At 39.2% G+C, this 17,349-nt stretch overlaps 1 protein-coding gene and 1 long non-coding RNA gene across 3 annotated transcripts in view; both read left to right on the plus strand.

Annotated features, from left to right (window-relative positions):
- Window positions 1-17,349, plus strand: part of LOC147358157 (uncharacterized) — a 115,913-nt gene that overhangs the window by 33,083 nt on the left and 65,481 nt on the right. The gene's annotated exons all lie outside the window — the stretch shown is intronic.
- LOC147358159 (olfactory receptor 52M1-like) lies at window positions 7,241-8,307 on the plus strand. The gene has a single exon (XM_086340464.1). It carries the CDS (start codon window positions 7,354-7,356, stop codon window positions 8,305-8,307), a length of 954 nt encoding a protein of 317 aa, XP_086196590.1. The 5' UTR covers window positions 7,241-7,353.

Consider the following 17,349-nt stretch of genomic DNA (forward strand, 5'->3'; position numbering starts at 1 on the left):
ACTGCTGACTTCATACACATCATAAAACAATGCTCAAGCAAAGGAAACTGCACTGCACTAGGATAAGACGATGATATCTGAAGTAGACAGCTTGCCCAAGATGCTGTACTCGATTCATATGATCATTTATAATGTTTTCTTGACTTCTTAGACATTTGATTTATATACAAAGGCCCATCATAGACATGATTCTATGCTAGTTTAAATCTCAATCCAGTTGTTGGGTTGTGACCAATTAATTACCTGTGTCTTCTACTCCTGGGTTGCCTTGGTGGGGCAAGATCCCTCCCCTCCAAGGATTTGATTGGATGCCCCCTAGGAAATTTATTTTAGAAGAGAGTTCAGTCCTGGTCTGTCTACTCATGGTGTTACTAGATGGTATCCTCTCACCTGGACAATTAATACCTGCTCTGACCCTGACCATAGATTCAAGTTGTCTCCTAGCTCAGAGTGACAAGCTAAGTCTCAGTCAAAAACTGTAACCTCTTGTCTACTAAAAGGAATACTCCCACAATTATGGGATGGATCTATCTGGTTAATACCAGGCTATGGTCTTTTAAGTTTAAAATTTCCTGTGTTGGCAACCCACTCCAGTATTCTTGCCTGGAGAATCCCGTGGAGGGAGAAGCCTGGTAGCCTACAGTCCACGGGGTCGCAAAGACTCAGTCCTGTCTGAGCGACTTCACTTTCACTTTCATGGGCTCAGGAAGATTTTAGAGAGCCTTTCTGCTGATAGGTGGGACTGTGTTCCTACCCTGCTGGTTGTTTGGCCTCAGGCATCCCAGCACTGGTGCCTGAAGGCTCTTGGGTAGGGGTCAGTCTTAATGATGTGAGCCGTCCTGGAGGCTGCTATTTTCACGCCCAGTATGTCCCAAAATTCCTGCCTTTCCCCACCCTTACACACACGCACTGTATACCCTAAAGGCCAATTATAGATCAATAACCTGGTGGGGGGAGAAAAGGAGCTTTAAATCAGACCTAACTCCTGAATCCTACATCTCTATATCCTTCCAGTTATGCCTAAAATGCTAGCAATTCCTTTAACCTGAGTCTGTACCAGGGAGAGAGTAATAATCTACAATAGGGAATCTTAATGTGTGATAAAGCAGATGTTTCCCAGAGATGAAAGATTATCTAGAGCTTTATGATAAAAGCAATCACAATTATTTTGTTAACATTCAGAGTGATCAGTGTCTCACAAACTTTCAAAATGGTATGTGAGTGTCTTATTTTTCTCTTTCTCATCTTTGCCAAACTGATCAGCCCAATGACGAGGGTGATTAAGAGTTAAAGCAGGGGCTTCCCTGGTGGCTCATTGGTAGAGTCTGCCTGCCATTGCAGGAGACACAGATTAGATCCCTGGACTGAGAGAAACCCACATTGCCATGGAGCAACCTGTCCCATGCACCACAACTATCAATACTATTGAACCCACGAGCTGCAACTACTGAAGCCTGCATTCCTACAGCCTGTGCTCTACAAGAGAAGCCATCACAATGAGAAGTCTGCATATGAGTAACCCCTACTCACTGCAACTACAGAAAAGCCAAAAATAAATAAATTTTTTAAAAATAAGAGTTAAGGCATAGCTTATAAGGATACAGAAGGGAGAGAGCATTGTATGAATAATTAAGAAATCTCAAGGAGGGTTCTCTAATCAAGATGAAATATTATGAATCACTAATGATGATTGTCAAAGTATCTCTTTGTGTATAACATGTCTGACTTCCTGTAGGAACATCTTCAGATTTTTCTGGCTTAACTCTCTGCACTTTAAGCATATGAAGCACATCAAGCACTTTAAGTATATGGTAGCAGAAATTGGTCTCTTTGCGACCCAGTGAACCATAGCCCACCAGGCTTCTCAATCCATGGGATTCTCCAGGCAAGAATGCTGGAGTGGCCCGCCATTCCCTTCTCCAGGGTATCTTCCCGACCCAGGGATCTCCTGCATTGCAGGCAGATTCTTTACCATCTGAGCCACCAGGAAAGCCCAGAAGAAATTGGAGAGAAATTGTTGAAAATGAATATGCTGGACACAAATTGTTCAAATATTAGTGTTCATTCTGTAGAAATAAAATGAAAATATTGCATTTTTGTTCTCATCTATATAAAGAATAGTTCTTAAATAACTGTAGGGCAATTTAGCAAATGAACTCAATGCTGGGTTAAACCCAAACTGGACAACCACTTTTGGAAAACAAGGAGACAACAGGACTTATGATGCCTGCATGGTGGTTGATAATTTTCCTTCTGGAATTCTAAGAATGAGCAGAAAAAATGACAAATATTGTCCAATACATCTGTGACACTTAGTGGAAAAAATGAAACTAGCCTTCCTCTTCCCTTGAGGATATGGCAATCCAGTATTCCCACCTGGAGAATCCCATGGACAGAGGAGCCTGGCAGGCTACAGTCCATAGGTTTACAAAGAGTCAGACATGACTGGACACTGAAGCGACTGAGCACACAGTTTTATTTGTATAGCCTCCATCTTAACCTTTGCTTATAGTATTTAAAAACTTACTAATATAACCAATAGGGACACTTATTATCTGATGTATGTGGTTCCCCACTCCCTTCTCCTGTGAACTCTCTCCCAGTGTCACTTTTAGAGTCCTTGAATACCCCAAGCCTTGAAGGATAGTCAGACACTTGGGGCTAATCAACAGCCCCATGAGGAGAGTAGGAATAAGTTTTATAATCTAGTCCTGGGAGGCAGAGTAGAGTAAGGAGTGAAGACTTTTCCTGTGGGGGGTGAGTAACTCAAAACCCAGAAGGAAGGCCCCAGGTTTCTCTGTGCAACCCCTGGAAGAAACTGGCTATTTCCAGTACCTGAATAAAGAGGGGACACAGAAGAAAAAAGTCAAAGAGGTAGGGCCATGGCCTCCCTTTGACTGTGAACTAAACTCATCCAATCATCCAGACAAGAGGGGACTACTGTAATGAACAGAGCCGAGAGCTCTGTCGACATCACCCAAATGGGTACATTTCAAAGATGAAGACAAAGTCATTAGAATCAGACTCCAGTTTTCAAAGGCTGCATTTCTCTTTGGTCCATCCAGGGCTTACTTTCTTTACAGTTGTAGTCAAAAGTCGGAGAAATAAGTTGAGTATAAATTGGACTGGGTTATGAATCAAGGCAATGGCACCCCACTCCAGTACTCTTGCCTGGAAAATCCCATGGGCGGAGGAGCCTGGTAGGCTGCAGTTCATGGGGTCGCTAAGAGTTGGACATGACTGAGCGACTTCACTTTCACTTTTCACTTTCATGCATTGGAGAAGGAAATGGCAACCCACTCCAGTGTTCTTGCCTGGAGAATCCCAGGGATGGGGGAGCCTGGTGGGCTGCCGTCTATGGGGTTGCACAGAGTCGGACATGACTGAAGTGACTTAGCAGTAGCATGAATCAAGGAAAAGGTTAAACCTCAAGGTAGAAAGCTTTATTGCCTAATACTCCCCTAGTACATGAGAGAAAAGATTGAACTATTTCATCCTGATTGGACCTCTTGTATTATGCTCCATAGTCTGGCAATCTTCTTTCCAAACTGGATCTTTACACCATCCGCAGGTCTCTTTATTTTTTATCCATGTTTAAAAGGCTATTTATACAACTGGGAAAGAAGGATATGAAATTATCAAGGTCACATGAAAATAGCACTGTGTCAGTGTTCTCTAGTGCGTGTGTATTAGTCACTCAGTTGTGTCTAACTCTGTGACCCCATGGACTGCAGCCCACCAGGCTCCTCTGTCCAGGAGGAGGCAGCAAGAATACTGGAATGGGTTGCCATTCCCTTCTCTGGGGGATCCTCCTGACCTAGGGGTTGAACCCAGGTCTCCTGTTTTGAAGGCAGATTCTTCACCATCCAAGCCACCAGGGAAGCCCCTGTGCTCACTGCAGCAGGGCAAAGAACAGAGGAGAGGAACAGGTAAGGAGGGAATACAGTGCCTGTTAGGATGCCTGGCCTCTGTAATAGTTCACCTCCTTTGTGTGCACACACTCTTTTATAAACAGTTCATTTTAATACATGATGCAACTTAAGGTAGATATTACTCCCTTCATTTCACAAAATGGAAAACAAAGGCAGAGCAATTATACTGCCTGTTTGCCATTCTAAGTCACAGAGCCAGAAATAGTTTTTGTTACAATGCTAACTCAACTGTCTTGCCTCTAGTCCACATTTATCTCACCACAACAAAACATCTCTCTCAGGAGTTTTGGACCCACCATCAGGATGCCTCCTCCATGACTTTCAGGCACATCTCTGGTATCCAGGTAAAGATGTCTTTATGTGGACTAATACAAAAACGGTTTCTCTGGAATGTTCTAGATAAAATGACACAATTTAAGTGCCACACCTAGTTCAAACCACCACTTAAGATGCCAATTATCAACTTGGTGGATTTTATTTTTATACATATGTTCATATTCTTGGTCCTAGCCTAAAACTCAGTTACAATTTTATTGACTAAACTGGGTCTGGCACAAATCAAAGTTAGTGTTCGTGGGATGGACTTAAACCCAGATTTTTGTTTCTTTTATGATGAGATATTTTGACTACCCTGACTTTGAGTTATTAGCTGCTAAGTCACTTCAGTCGTGTCAGACTCTGTGTAACCCCATAGAGAGCAGCCCAACAGGCTCCCCTGTCCCTGGGATTCTCCAGTCAAGAACACTGGAGTGGGTTGCCATTTCCTTCTCCAATGCATGAAAGTGAAAAGTGAAAAGTGAAAGAGAAGTCGCTCAGTCGTGTCTGACACTAAGCAGAAAGGAGCCTAGCACAATATCTTTAGAGAATACCTCCAGATATTTTCCCTTTTGTTAGATGAAATTGTATACTGACCACGGGTCCTTATAAATCCCTATCTCTTCTACAATTCCTGGACTTGAGGAATCTTCACAGATGCCCCACATGACAGTGAAACAAAGGAAACTATTCCAGTTTGCAAGATATAAATGTCTACTCTACTCTCTGCTCTATAGTGAACAGTAAGAATATGGAGAAAGAAACTGTTGCCAGGTGCCAAGAGTCTCGCCCTTTTTCATCCTTTCTACTTACCCTTTGCCATTGATTGCTGTTGTTTTATCGCTCAGTCATGTCTGATTCTCTGAGACCCCAAGTACTGCCAGCCACCAGGCTCCTCTGTTCATGGGATTTCCCAGGCAAGAATACTGGAGTGGGTTGCCATTCCCTTCTCCATTGCCATTGATAGTCTTATGAAAAATGGGTATACTGAGGCATCAAGATCCCTGAGGAAGTAACTTCACCTGTGTTATCACTTATTGACATATTCCAGTACTCAATTCACACAACTGCTGAAGTCAGAGTTGATACAAAACAACACTTGTGAACCACTTTTTGGTTTTCATGAGCTTACTTACTTCTGGATCAGACATTGAGTGTTTAAAAAAAAAAAAAAAAAAATTGTGCATTGGAGCCTGAATGTAGAATCCATGAGGTTACACAGAGGCATTTCTTATGCTCAATTTGCTATGGAAATGTAACTGCTACTTATATTTTAGACATGAATAGTTTAAAATGTGCATGGACTTGAGGTGATAGGAGTGGTAAGAATTCAGAGATGTCTCTATATGAGTGCATGAGTAGGTAGTCAAGGCTTTGTAAAGGAGGAATGTTCTGGGATGGGACTTAATGCCTGGGTGGTGGTGAGATGTCTCAGAAATTGTAGCTGTGTAAAGAAAGTCACCATGATACCATGACACAAGTGTGGAAGTCTGACCTGTTGAGACTGATGTTGAAGCTGAAACTCCAATACTTTGGCCACCTGATGCAAAGAGCTGCCTCATTTGAAAAGACCCTGATGCTGGGAAAGATTGAGGGCAGGAGGAGAAGGGGATGACAGAGGATGAGATCGTTGGATGGCATCACCGACTCAATGGACTTGGGTTTGGGTGGATTCTGGGAGTTGGTGATGGAGAGGGAGGCCTGGCGTGCTGCAGTTCATGGGGTCGCAAAGAGTTGGACATGAATGAGCGACTGAACTGAATTGAACTGAATGGGAACCATGAGGACAGCAAGCCCAAGACAGGACAAGACCCAAATTAGACCCTGTGCCCTCAAGTTCTGAACCCTGAGGATGTGACGTGATAGAAGCCATTGCTATTCTTAAGAGGTACCTGAGAGCCAGAAGAGTAAGACATGGACAAGGTGTTACAAATGATGGACAGTCGTTTAATGCTGATCTTCCTGTCTCTTCAAAGAATAAACACTAAGAAGGATGTGGTCAGTAAAAAGGGTCGTCTTGACTGTTTTCTGTCAGTTTTTTTTTTCTTTTAATCATGATGATCAGATAATGGGCAAATGTCCAGTGAGATTTGCTCATAAAAAGATGTACCTCATCTTTTACCTATCTCAAATTATAGATGATACCCAGATTCTCAGAAGGGTTAATAGAGTTTGTCCTTAATTTTCCTTAAGAAGGTTTACTCTAGCTGTTGTTCATCTCTCTAACCATGAAATCTGGGCAACCTTAAATGAGATATTTTCCTTTGAAACATTGGATCGTATGCCAGGTATCTTTTAAAGAAGCAATGGTTTGGTCAGATTGTTGAATCTAATTATTAAGCCATTAAAGAAAAGGGAATTGTATCTCACTAATATAATTCTGTAAGATTTTTAAAGCTATTTTTCAAAAGCAGAAAATACCCATACACAAAAAGAAAATTAAAATAATGTTTATATCCAAGATTGCTCATATATAAAACATATTTTAATAAAATTATATCATACTTTAATCTACCTCCTTCTAATCTATCATTCTTTAATCTACCCCTCACAAATGTTTACATCATATTTCAGTAATACATAAACACTGCTTTACTTTTGAGTACATTTTTCCAAATTTTCATTATAAAATAGGGAATTTCAAATAGCTAGCCAGTGTTATTGATGTTATTCTGTATACAGTGAAGAGAAGCATATGCAGGCATTAGGCCAAACATTACTACATGGATTTACATTTAATCACTGCACATTAAACTTTATATTTTCCAGTGTAGAAGTCCCTAAAATTGTTCATCCCCTTTGACCCAGTAATTTTGTTTGGGGGAACAATTTCCTAAAGGAAATGGAAGAGCATTTAGCAGTAGAAGTCATGAGCATACCTGCTTCTAGATATACTGGTGGGTGTTTTCAGGCATAGTCTTTTGTAAAATACATAATGTCAATTTTCAAGTAGGTTCTCAAAATTCTTCTTTATTGTAGGTTCCACCAGTGACCCAGAATGGAAATAAGATTCCAGTAGCCTACAGTTTCCAGAGGCATATCTGTCATAGGAGTAAATATCTAAAACTAAGAGCTCCTGTCCCTTAGATACTCTACAGTTTCAAACATGTTCCTGTCTAATAATGCCTGCTTGGTACCTACTTCTTTCTGGCTCACTGGCATCCCAGAGTTGGAATCTCTGCACATCTGGCTCTCCATCCCCTTCAGCTCCATGTACCTGGTGGCTGTGGTGGGGAATGTGACCATCTTGGCAGTGATAAAGTTGGAGCACAGCCTGCACCAGCCTATGTACTTCTTTCTGTGCATGTTGGCTGTCATTGACTTAGTCCTGTCAACCTCTACCATGCCCAAACTGCTAGCCATCTTCTGGCTTGATGCCCACCACATTGACCTGGATGCTTGCTTGGCCCAGATGTTCTTTATCCATTGCTTTGCCACTGTTGAGTCAGGCATCTTCCTTGCCATGGCTTTTGATCGCTACGTGGCCATCTGTAACCCACTACGCCATACCTCAGTGCTCACCCATACAGCAGTGAAACATTTGGGCTTGGCTGCTCTGCTCCGTGGAGTACTCTACATTGGACCCCTGCCTATAATGATTCGACTTAGGCTGCCCCTTTACCGGACCCAAATCATTACCCACTCCTACTGTGAGCACATGGCTGTGGTCACCTTGGCTTGTGGTGACACCACAGTCAACAACTTATACGGAATGGGAATTGGCTTCCTGGTATTGATCCTGGATTCATTAGCCATCACTGCCTCCTATGCGATGATTTTTAGAACGGTAATGGGGTTGGCCACCCCTGAGGCTAGGCTTAAAACCCTAGGTACATGCAGTTCTCATATTTGTGCTATCCTTGTCTTTTACATACCCATTGCTGTGTCCTCTCTCACTCACCGCTTTGGCCATCATGTCCCTCCCCATATTCATATCCTTTTGGCCAACTTTTACCTCCTCATCCCACCTATCCTCAATCCAGTTGTCTATGCTGTTCGCACTAAACAAATTCGAGAGAGACTTCTCCACATTCTAAAGACAGGAGCTCAATCCAAGTGAGTGTTCTGCATGTATGAGACATACAGATATTTAATGATGGCAGGAAAAGGCTCTGACCAGGGAAGCCAATGAAATAAGACCCCTATAACCAAGTCTTACCAGAGTTTTGGGGATAAGAGGAACACTAGAATATATTCTGTTTGACCATGGATTTCCAGAAATGAGAATACCTGAACTGTTTGAAAGAGGAAATCAGGGGCTTGAATTTTTGTACAATATTCCTTTTACTATTTGACTTCATAAAATTAAGCACAACAGACGCAAGCATACAGACAACAGAAGGAGGATCATTTATATCTTTGACTTTTTTGGTAAAAGACTTCTGGTTTCTCTTTGGACAGAGTGTTTTGCATAGTTTCTGGAAGGTAAAAGTATAACTCCTGTGGGTAGTAGAGTCCCATTCCAAGTCTCAGATCAATCATTCTAATTTTTTCCAGACCTTTACAAACAGAATTTGTAAACTGTTTAGAAGGGTGTGGAAGTCCTCAAGCCAGATCATTCTCCCATTTAAACAGACAAATGGAAATGCAATATCTCACATATCCTCATAAAAAAAGTTGACTGTGAGTGAGGAGGAAGAGACAGAATGATATTAGGAGATTCCATTTTGGAGGCTCTGAAATGGCATACATGAAGCACAGCAGCCAAACTGAAGTAAAATGACAGAAGCAAGAAGATAACTCTGGGATTATTCACTTGAAAAAGGTGGGATATAGAACTGAGTAAAGGTGATAAGAATAAATATATTCCCAGTGGTAGATGCAAACCTTGATACAACTTTAGATATCCTTGGATAATTCTTATGGATAAGTTATCAAAATGAAATGTATGAACTTTATTGATCATAGAGGTTTCATCATGTGATGGCTACTTCAAACCTATATTTTGTGATAGCAAATGGAATGAAGCAGTCTCACTCACTTATGGTATGTCCATTTTAGTTGATGTTTCAGGCTTTAAATCTAACATGCTCATTTATCCTTCAATTTCCAACCCACTACAAAAATTCGAAAGCTAGGGTTTCCCAGGTTGTGGTAGTGGTAAAAAAAAAAAAAAAAAAAAAATCCTGCCTGCCAATGCAGGAGACGTAAGTCGGGGGTTCGATCTCTGGATGGTGAAGATCCCCTGGAGAAGGGAATGGCAACCCACTCTAGTATTCTTGCATGGAGAATCCCATGGACAGAGGCGCCTGGTGGGCTACAGTCCATAAGATTGCACAGAGTCGGACACGACTGAAGCAACTTATCATGACGAAGCCAACTTAACATATAATGAATCATCTTTGTATTTGAATGTATAAAGAAGTCAATAATTAAGCCAGAACTAAAATTCAAGCCTCATATATCAAAAAAAAAAAATTTAAAATACCAGAAACTTTCTAAAGTTTAGCTTAACCCCCACACCCCAAGCCAGGTATAAATTTCTATTTCCTCAGGATATTATGCCTAAGCCTAAGGTTTGATTGGGAATATTTCTTTTTCATTATTTTGGTTGAAAGGTGGTTATTTCCCATCTCCTTATCAAGGGTCCTGGAGTTCAGTGTCAAAAGCAAATCTGTTTATTGGGGAAATATTGTGTTCTATGAACATAATTTTAATGCCAAATGTAATTTATCTGCTAACTTGTATTAGGAGTTGATGAAATTATACTACAAAATCAGAGTTAGAAGCTTACTTTATCTCCTGATCACACCTTGGGCTTTGAGAAAATAAAGAAAAATGTTATTTCCCTCAGCCTTGGTGTCACTGATGGCCATATACAAGAAAATTTTGTCACAGGATAATTCTTTGGCATTATGCAGGATAATTCTTTGGCATTCGCCAAAAGTCCATTTACACTATGAGAAGCAAAGTGTGTGTATGGAGGTACAGGGCTTTTAATCTGTACTTAATTGAACTTTCTAGCCAATATCTTCCGAAATCCCACAGTAAGGTGTTTCTCTACATATGACCTGTTAGTTCTACTATAGATTAAGACCAACTACCGGTAATCCCTAGTTTCTTTATACCCCATCACTCAATACTGTATAAAGATAAAGAAGAAAAATACTACCTGTATGTGAGCTTCTCCTCCATCCTAGGGACCACCATCCATGACAATACCCAGACCTATTAGATTCAGGATATGAGCTTAATTATAGTATTTAATTCCTTGTCAACTATAGTCGTGATTGAGCCCTTTCATTGTGAAAGGGTTATCTCAGGATAAGAGGAAAGATACCCTGGTGAATGTGGTATGAGGATGTGTTAAGTCCAGTAACTGAATATCCCTCTTATTTCAAAGCCAACACCTTGTTTCTCCTTCACACAAATATCTTTCTTTTCTATTATCCATACTCAGGATGGAAATAAAATACACTATCATCACATTTTTAGTCTACAAGTCTGCATGGAAACAATAAAGATTGGGGAATAGTTAAGGGAAGAGGCATCATTATGGTTATTTAAGTGTTATTTGACACAAGTATTAATAATTTAAGAACCTTGGCTCTGGACTTAGAATAAAGGGTAGAGATGGATCTGAACCAGTAATTTCTAGACTTTGGATGTGCTGCACAATCTAAACTTCAGCCTCTTCTTAGAAATGGAAGTAATGATAGTAGCTCCTCATGTGTTAATTATAAGAATATAATGAGATAATCAACTTAATATCCTGCATAGTTCCTGACACACAAAAAACTTGTCTTTTAAAAACAGTATTCTGTTGTATACTGCAAGGCCCATGGGAAGGGTAACAAGGCAGGAAGAGTAACAGGAGCAAGTTCTTGGAAAAGCCAAAGGACTTCTGCAGTTGTGCCTCACTTGTAAAAGTACCAACCTTAGCTAAAGAAATCACTGCTCTTTGCTTCTCTGCAGAAAGCCAAATACACGGACCCAGCTTTTCTCTGTTCTCCTTGACTGCCTGGTACCCACTGAGGCTTTTATTTATTTATTTATTTTATAAATAAAAAAATTTTATTCAATAATATCTTGATAATTAAGTACAGGTCAAGATGCTGAATTATCATATGCTGGAGAAGCAGGGAGCCCATCCTACCACATATAGTAAGTCACCTTTTAAATGTTGAAAGTCGAAAGTGAAGTCACTCAGTCATGTCCGACTCTTTGCCATCCCATGGACTGTAGTCTACCAGGCTTCTCTGTCCATGGGATTTTCCAGGTAAGAGTAGTGGAGTGGGTTTCCATTTCATTTAATTAGTCTTGTGACAGTAAAACTCTAAATACTCTTAAATATTTCCTTGTATAACAAGTAAAAAAATTATACTCAAACCCAGTTATGCAAACTGTCATTTCCTTCAATTTTTTCTCCCTGAATAATCCATCCATAATGGGGTTTAGAGTAAAAATAAAGTTATATAAGAAATTGGAATTGATTTTTTAAATCCTTAATTTAGTCTGATACAATTCTAAGAACTTCGCTTTCTGCATAAGGGTGGTGTCATCTGCATATCTGAGGTTTTTGATATTTCTCCCACAATCTTTATTCCAACTTGTGCTTCATCCAGTCCAGAATTTTGCATGATGTACTCTGCACATAAGTTAAATAAGCAGGGTGACAATATACAGCCTTGAGGTACTGCCTTCCCAGTTTGGAACCAGTCTGTTGTTCCATATTCAGTTCTAAGTCTTGCTTCTTGACCTGCATATAGATTTCACAAGAGGCAGGTCAAGTGGTCTGGTATTCCCATCTCTTTCAGAATTTTCCACAGTTTGTTGTGATCCACACAGTCAAAGGCTTTGGTATAGTCAGTAAAGCAGAAGTAGACGTTTTCCTGGAACTCTCTTGCTTTTTTGATGATCCAGAGGAGGTTGGCAATTTGATCTCTGGTTCCTCTGCCTTTTCTAAATCTAGCTTGAGTATCTGGAAGTTCTCTGTTCACAAACTGTTGAAGCCTGGTTTGGAGAATTATGAGCATTATGTTGCTAGCATGTGAGATGAGTGCAATTGTGCAGTCATTTCAACATTCTTTGGCATTGCCTTTCTTTGTGGTAAATAGATTTTATTTATTGTGTAAAATAAATATTTTCCACAAAAATATAAAAAAATATTTATTGCAGCACTGTTTATAATAGCCAGGACATGGAAGCAACCTAGATGTCCATCAGCAGATGAATGGATAAGAAAGCAGTGGTACATATACACAATGGAGTATTACTCAGCCATTAAAAAGAATACATTTGAATCAGTTCTAATGAGGTGGATGAAACTGGAGCCTATTATACAGAGTGAAGTAAGCCAGAAGGAAAAACACCAATACAGTATACTAACGCATATATATGGAATTTAGAAAGATGGTAACAATAGCCCTGTATACGAGACAGCAAAAGAGACACTGATGTATAGAACAGTCTTTTGGACTCTGTGGGAGAAGGAGAGGGTGGGATGATTTCGGAGAATGGCATACGTATAAATACGTATAATATCATATATGAAATGAGTCGCCAGTCCAGGTTCGATGCATGATACTGGATGCTTGGGGCTGGTGCACTGGGACGACCCAGAGGGATGGTATGGGGAGGGAGGAGGGTTCAAGATGGGGAACACATGTATACCTGTGGTGGATTCATTTTGATATTTGGCAAAACAAATACAATATTGTAAAGTTTAAAAATAAAATAAAATTTTAAAAAAAGAAAAATAATTCGTGAGGATAGATCACATCCTGGACATAAATCTAGCCTTGGTAAATTCAAAAAAATTGAAATCCTTTCAAGCATCTTTTCTGACCACAATGCAGTAAAATTACAGGAGAAAAACTATTAAAAATTCCAACATATGGAGGCTGAACAACACGCTGCTGAATAACCAACAAATCACAGAAGAAATCAAAAAAGAAATCAAACTTTGCATAGAAATGAATGAAAATGAAAACACAACAACCCAAAACCTGTGGGACACTTTAAAAGCAGTCCTAAGGGGAAAGTTCATAGCAATACAGGCACACCTCAAGAAACAAGAAAAAAGTCAAATAAATAACCTAACTCTACACCTAAAGCAACTAGAAAAGGAAGAAATGAAGAACCCCAGGGTTAGTAGAAGGAAAGAAATCTTAAAAATTAGGGCAGAAATAAATGCAAAAGACTAGGGGAGGAGCCAAGATGGTGGAGGAGTAGGACAGGGAGAACACTTTCTCCCCCACAAATCCATCAAAAGAGCATTTAAACGTCGAGTAAATTCCACAAAACAACTTCTGAATGCTGGCAGAGGACATCAGGCACCCAGAAAAGCAACCCAACTCTTTGAAAGGAGAGAGAAGAAACACAGCTCCACCCGCCAGAACACTGACACAAGCTTCCCTAACCAGGAAACCTTGACAAGCCACCTGTACAAACCCACACACAGCGAGGAAATGCCACAGTAAAGAGAACTCCACAAACTGCCAGAATACAGAAAGGACACCCCAAACTCAGCAATTTAAACAAGATGAAGAGACAGAGGAATACCCAGCAGATAAAGGAACATGATAAATACCCACCAAACCAAACCAAAGAGGAAGAGATAGGGAATCTACCTGATAAAGAATTCCGAATAATGATAGTGAAATTGATCCAAAATCTTGAAATTAAAATGGAATCACAGATAAATAGCCTGGAGACAAGGATTGAGAAGATGCAAGAAAGGTTTAACAAGGACCTAGAAGAAATAAAAAAGAGTCAGTATATAATGAATAATGCAATAAATGAAATTAAAAACACTCTGGAGGCAACAAATAATAGAATAACAGAGGCAGAAGATAGGATTAGTGAATTAGAAGATAGAATGGTAGAAATAAGTGAATCAGAGACGATAAAAGAAAAACGAATTAAAAGAAATGAGGACAATCTCAGAGACCTCCAGGACAATATTAAACGCTACAACATCCGAATCATAGGGGTTCCAGAAGAAGAAGACAAAAAGAAAGACCATGAGAAAATACTTGAGGAGATAATAGTTGAAAACTTCCCTAAAATGGGGAAGGAAATAATCACCCAAGTCCAAGAAACCCAGAGAGTCCCAAACAGGATAAACCCAAGGCGAAACACCCCAAGACACATATTAATCAAATTAACAAAGATCAAACACAAAGAACAAATATTAAAAGCAGCCAGGGAAAAACAACAAATAACACACAAGGGAATTCCCATAAGGATAACAGCTGATCTTTCAATAGAAACTCTTCAAGCCAGGAGGGAATGGCAAGACATACTTAAAGCAATGAAAGAAAATAACCTACAGCCCAGATTATTGTACCCAGCAAGGATCTCATTCAAGTATGAAGGAGAAATCAAAACCTTTTCAGACAAGCAAAAGCTGAGAGAATTCTGCACCACCAAACCAGCTCTCCAACAAATACTAAAGGATATTCTCTAGACAGGAAACACAAAAACAGTGTATAAATTCGAACCCAAAACAATAAAGTAAATGGCAACGAGATCATACTTATCAGTAATTACCTTAAACGTAAATGGGTTGAATGCCCCAACCAAAAGACAAAGACTGGCTGAATGGATACAAAAACAAGACCCCTACATATGTTGTCTACAAGAGACCCACCTCAAAACAGGGGACACACCCAGACTGAAAGTGAAGGGCTGGAAAAAGATTTTCCATGCAAATAGGGACCAAAAGAAAGCAGGAGTAGCAATACTCATATCAGATAAAATAGACTTTAAAACAAAGGCTGTGAAAAGAGACAAAGAAGGTCATTACACAATGATCAAAGGATCAATCCAAGAAGAAGATATAACAATTATAAATATATATGCACCCAACACGGGAGCACCGCAATATGTAAGACAAATGCTAACAAGTATGAAAGGAGAAATTAACAATAACACAATAATAGTGGGAGACTTTAATACCCCACTCACACCTATGGATAGATCAACTAAACAGAAAATTAACAAGGAAACACAAACGTTAAACGATACAATAGACCAGTTAGACCTAATTGATATCTATAGGACATTTCATCCCAAAACAATGAATTTCACCTTTTTCTCAAGCGCACATGGAACCTTCTCCAGGATAGATCACATCCTGGGCCATAAAGCTAGCCTTGGTAAGTTCAAAAAAATAGAAATCATTCCAAGCATCTTTTCTGACCACAATGCAGTAAGATTAGATCTCAATTACAGGAGAAAAACTATTAAAAATTCCAACATATGGAGGCTGAAAAACACGCTGCTGAATAACCAACAAATCACAGAAGAAATCAGAAAAGAAATCAAAATTTGCATAGAAACGAATGAAAATGAAAACACAACAACCCAAAACCTGTGGGACACGGTAAAAGCAGTCCTAAGGGGAAAGTTCATAGCAATACAGGCACACCTCAAGAAACAAGAAAAAAGTCAAATAAATAACCTAACTCTACACCTAAAGCAACTAGAAAAGGAAGAAATGAAGAACCCCAGGGTTAGTAGGAGGAAAGAAATCTTAAAAATTAGAGCAGAAATAAATGCAAAAGAAACAAAAAAGACCATAGCAAAAATCAACAAAACCAAAAGCTGGTTCTTTGAAAGGATAAATAAAATTGACAAACCATTAGCCAGACTCATCAAGAAACAAAGGGAGAAAAATCAAATCAATAAAATTAGAAACAAAAATGGAGAGGTCACAGCAGACAACACAGAAATACAAAGCATCATAAGAGACTACTATCAACAATTATATGCCAATAAAATGGACAACGTGGAAGAAATGGACAAATTCTTAGAAAAGTACAACTTTCCAAAACTCGACCAGGAAGAAATAGAAAATCTTAACAGACCCATCACAAGCATGGATATTGAAACTGTAATCAAAAATCTTCCAGCAAACAAAAGCCCAGGTCCAGACGGCTTCACAGCTGAATTCTACCAAAAATTTACAGAAGAGCTAATACCTATCCTGCTCAAGCTCTTCCAGAAAATTGCAGAGGAAGGTAAACTTCCAAACTCATTCTATGAGGCCGCCATCACCCTAATACCAAAACCTGACAAAGATCCCACAAAAAAAGAAAACTACAGGCCAATATCACTGATGAACATAGATGCAAAAATCCTTAACAAAATTCTAGCAATCAGAATCCAACAACACATTAAAAAGATCATACACCATGACCAAGTGGGCTTTATCCCAGGGATGCAAGGATTCTTCAATATCCGCAAATCAATCAATGTAATACACCACATTAACAAATTGAAAAATAAAAACCATATGATTATCTCAATAGATGCAGAGAAAGCCTTTGACAAAATTCAACATCCATTTATGATAAAAACTCTCCATAAAGCAGGAATAGAAGGAACATACCTCAACATAATAAAAGCTATATATGACAAACCCACAGCAAACATTATCCTCAATGGTGAAAAATTGAAAGCATTTCCTCTAAAGTCAGGAACAAGACAAGGGTGCCCACTTTCACCATTACTATTCAACATAGTTTTGGAAGTTTTGGCCACAGCAATCAGAGCAGAAAAAGGAATAAAAGGAATCCAAATTGGAAAAGAAGAAGTAAAACTCTCACTATTTGCAGATGACATGATCCTCTACATAGAAAACCCTAAAGACTCCATCAGAAAATTACTAGAGCTAATCAATGACTATAGTAAAGTTGCAGGATATAAAATCAACACACAGAAATCCCTTGCATTCCTATACACTAATAATGAGAAAACAGAAAGAGAAATTACGGATACAATTCTATTCACCATTGCAACGGAAAGAATAAAATACTTAGGAATATATCTACCTAAAGCAACTAAAGACCTATATATAGAAAACTATAAAACACTGGTGAAAGAAACCAAAGAAGACACTAATAGATGGAGAAATATACCATGTTCATGGATTGGAAGAATCAATATAGTGAAAATGAGTATACTCCCCAAAGCAATTTATAGATTCAATGCAATCCCTATCAAGCTACCAACAGTATTCTTCACAGAGCTAGAACAAATAATTTCACAATTTGTATGGAAATACAAAAAACCTCGAATAGCCAAAGCGATCTTGAGAAAGAAGAATGGAACTGGAGGAATCAACCTGCCTGACTTCAGGCTCTATTACAAAGCC

The sequence above is a fragment of the Bos grunniens genome, chromosome 15, assembly GCF_055505025.1.
Source record: "Bos grunniens cultivar Pamir isolate PY7600 chromosome 15, Bosgru_T2T1.0, whole genome shotgun sequence".
NCBI classification, from domain to species: Eukaryota; Metazoa; Chordata; class Mammalia; order Artiodactyla; family Bovidae; genus Bos; species Bos grunniens.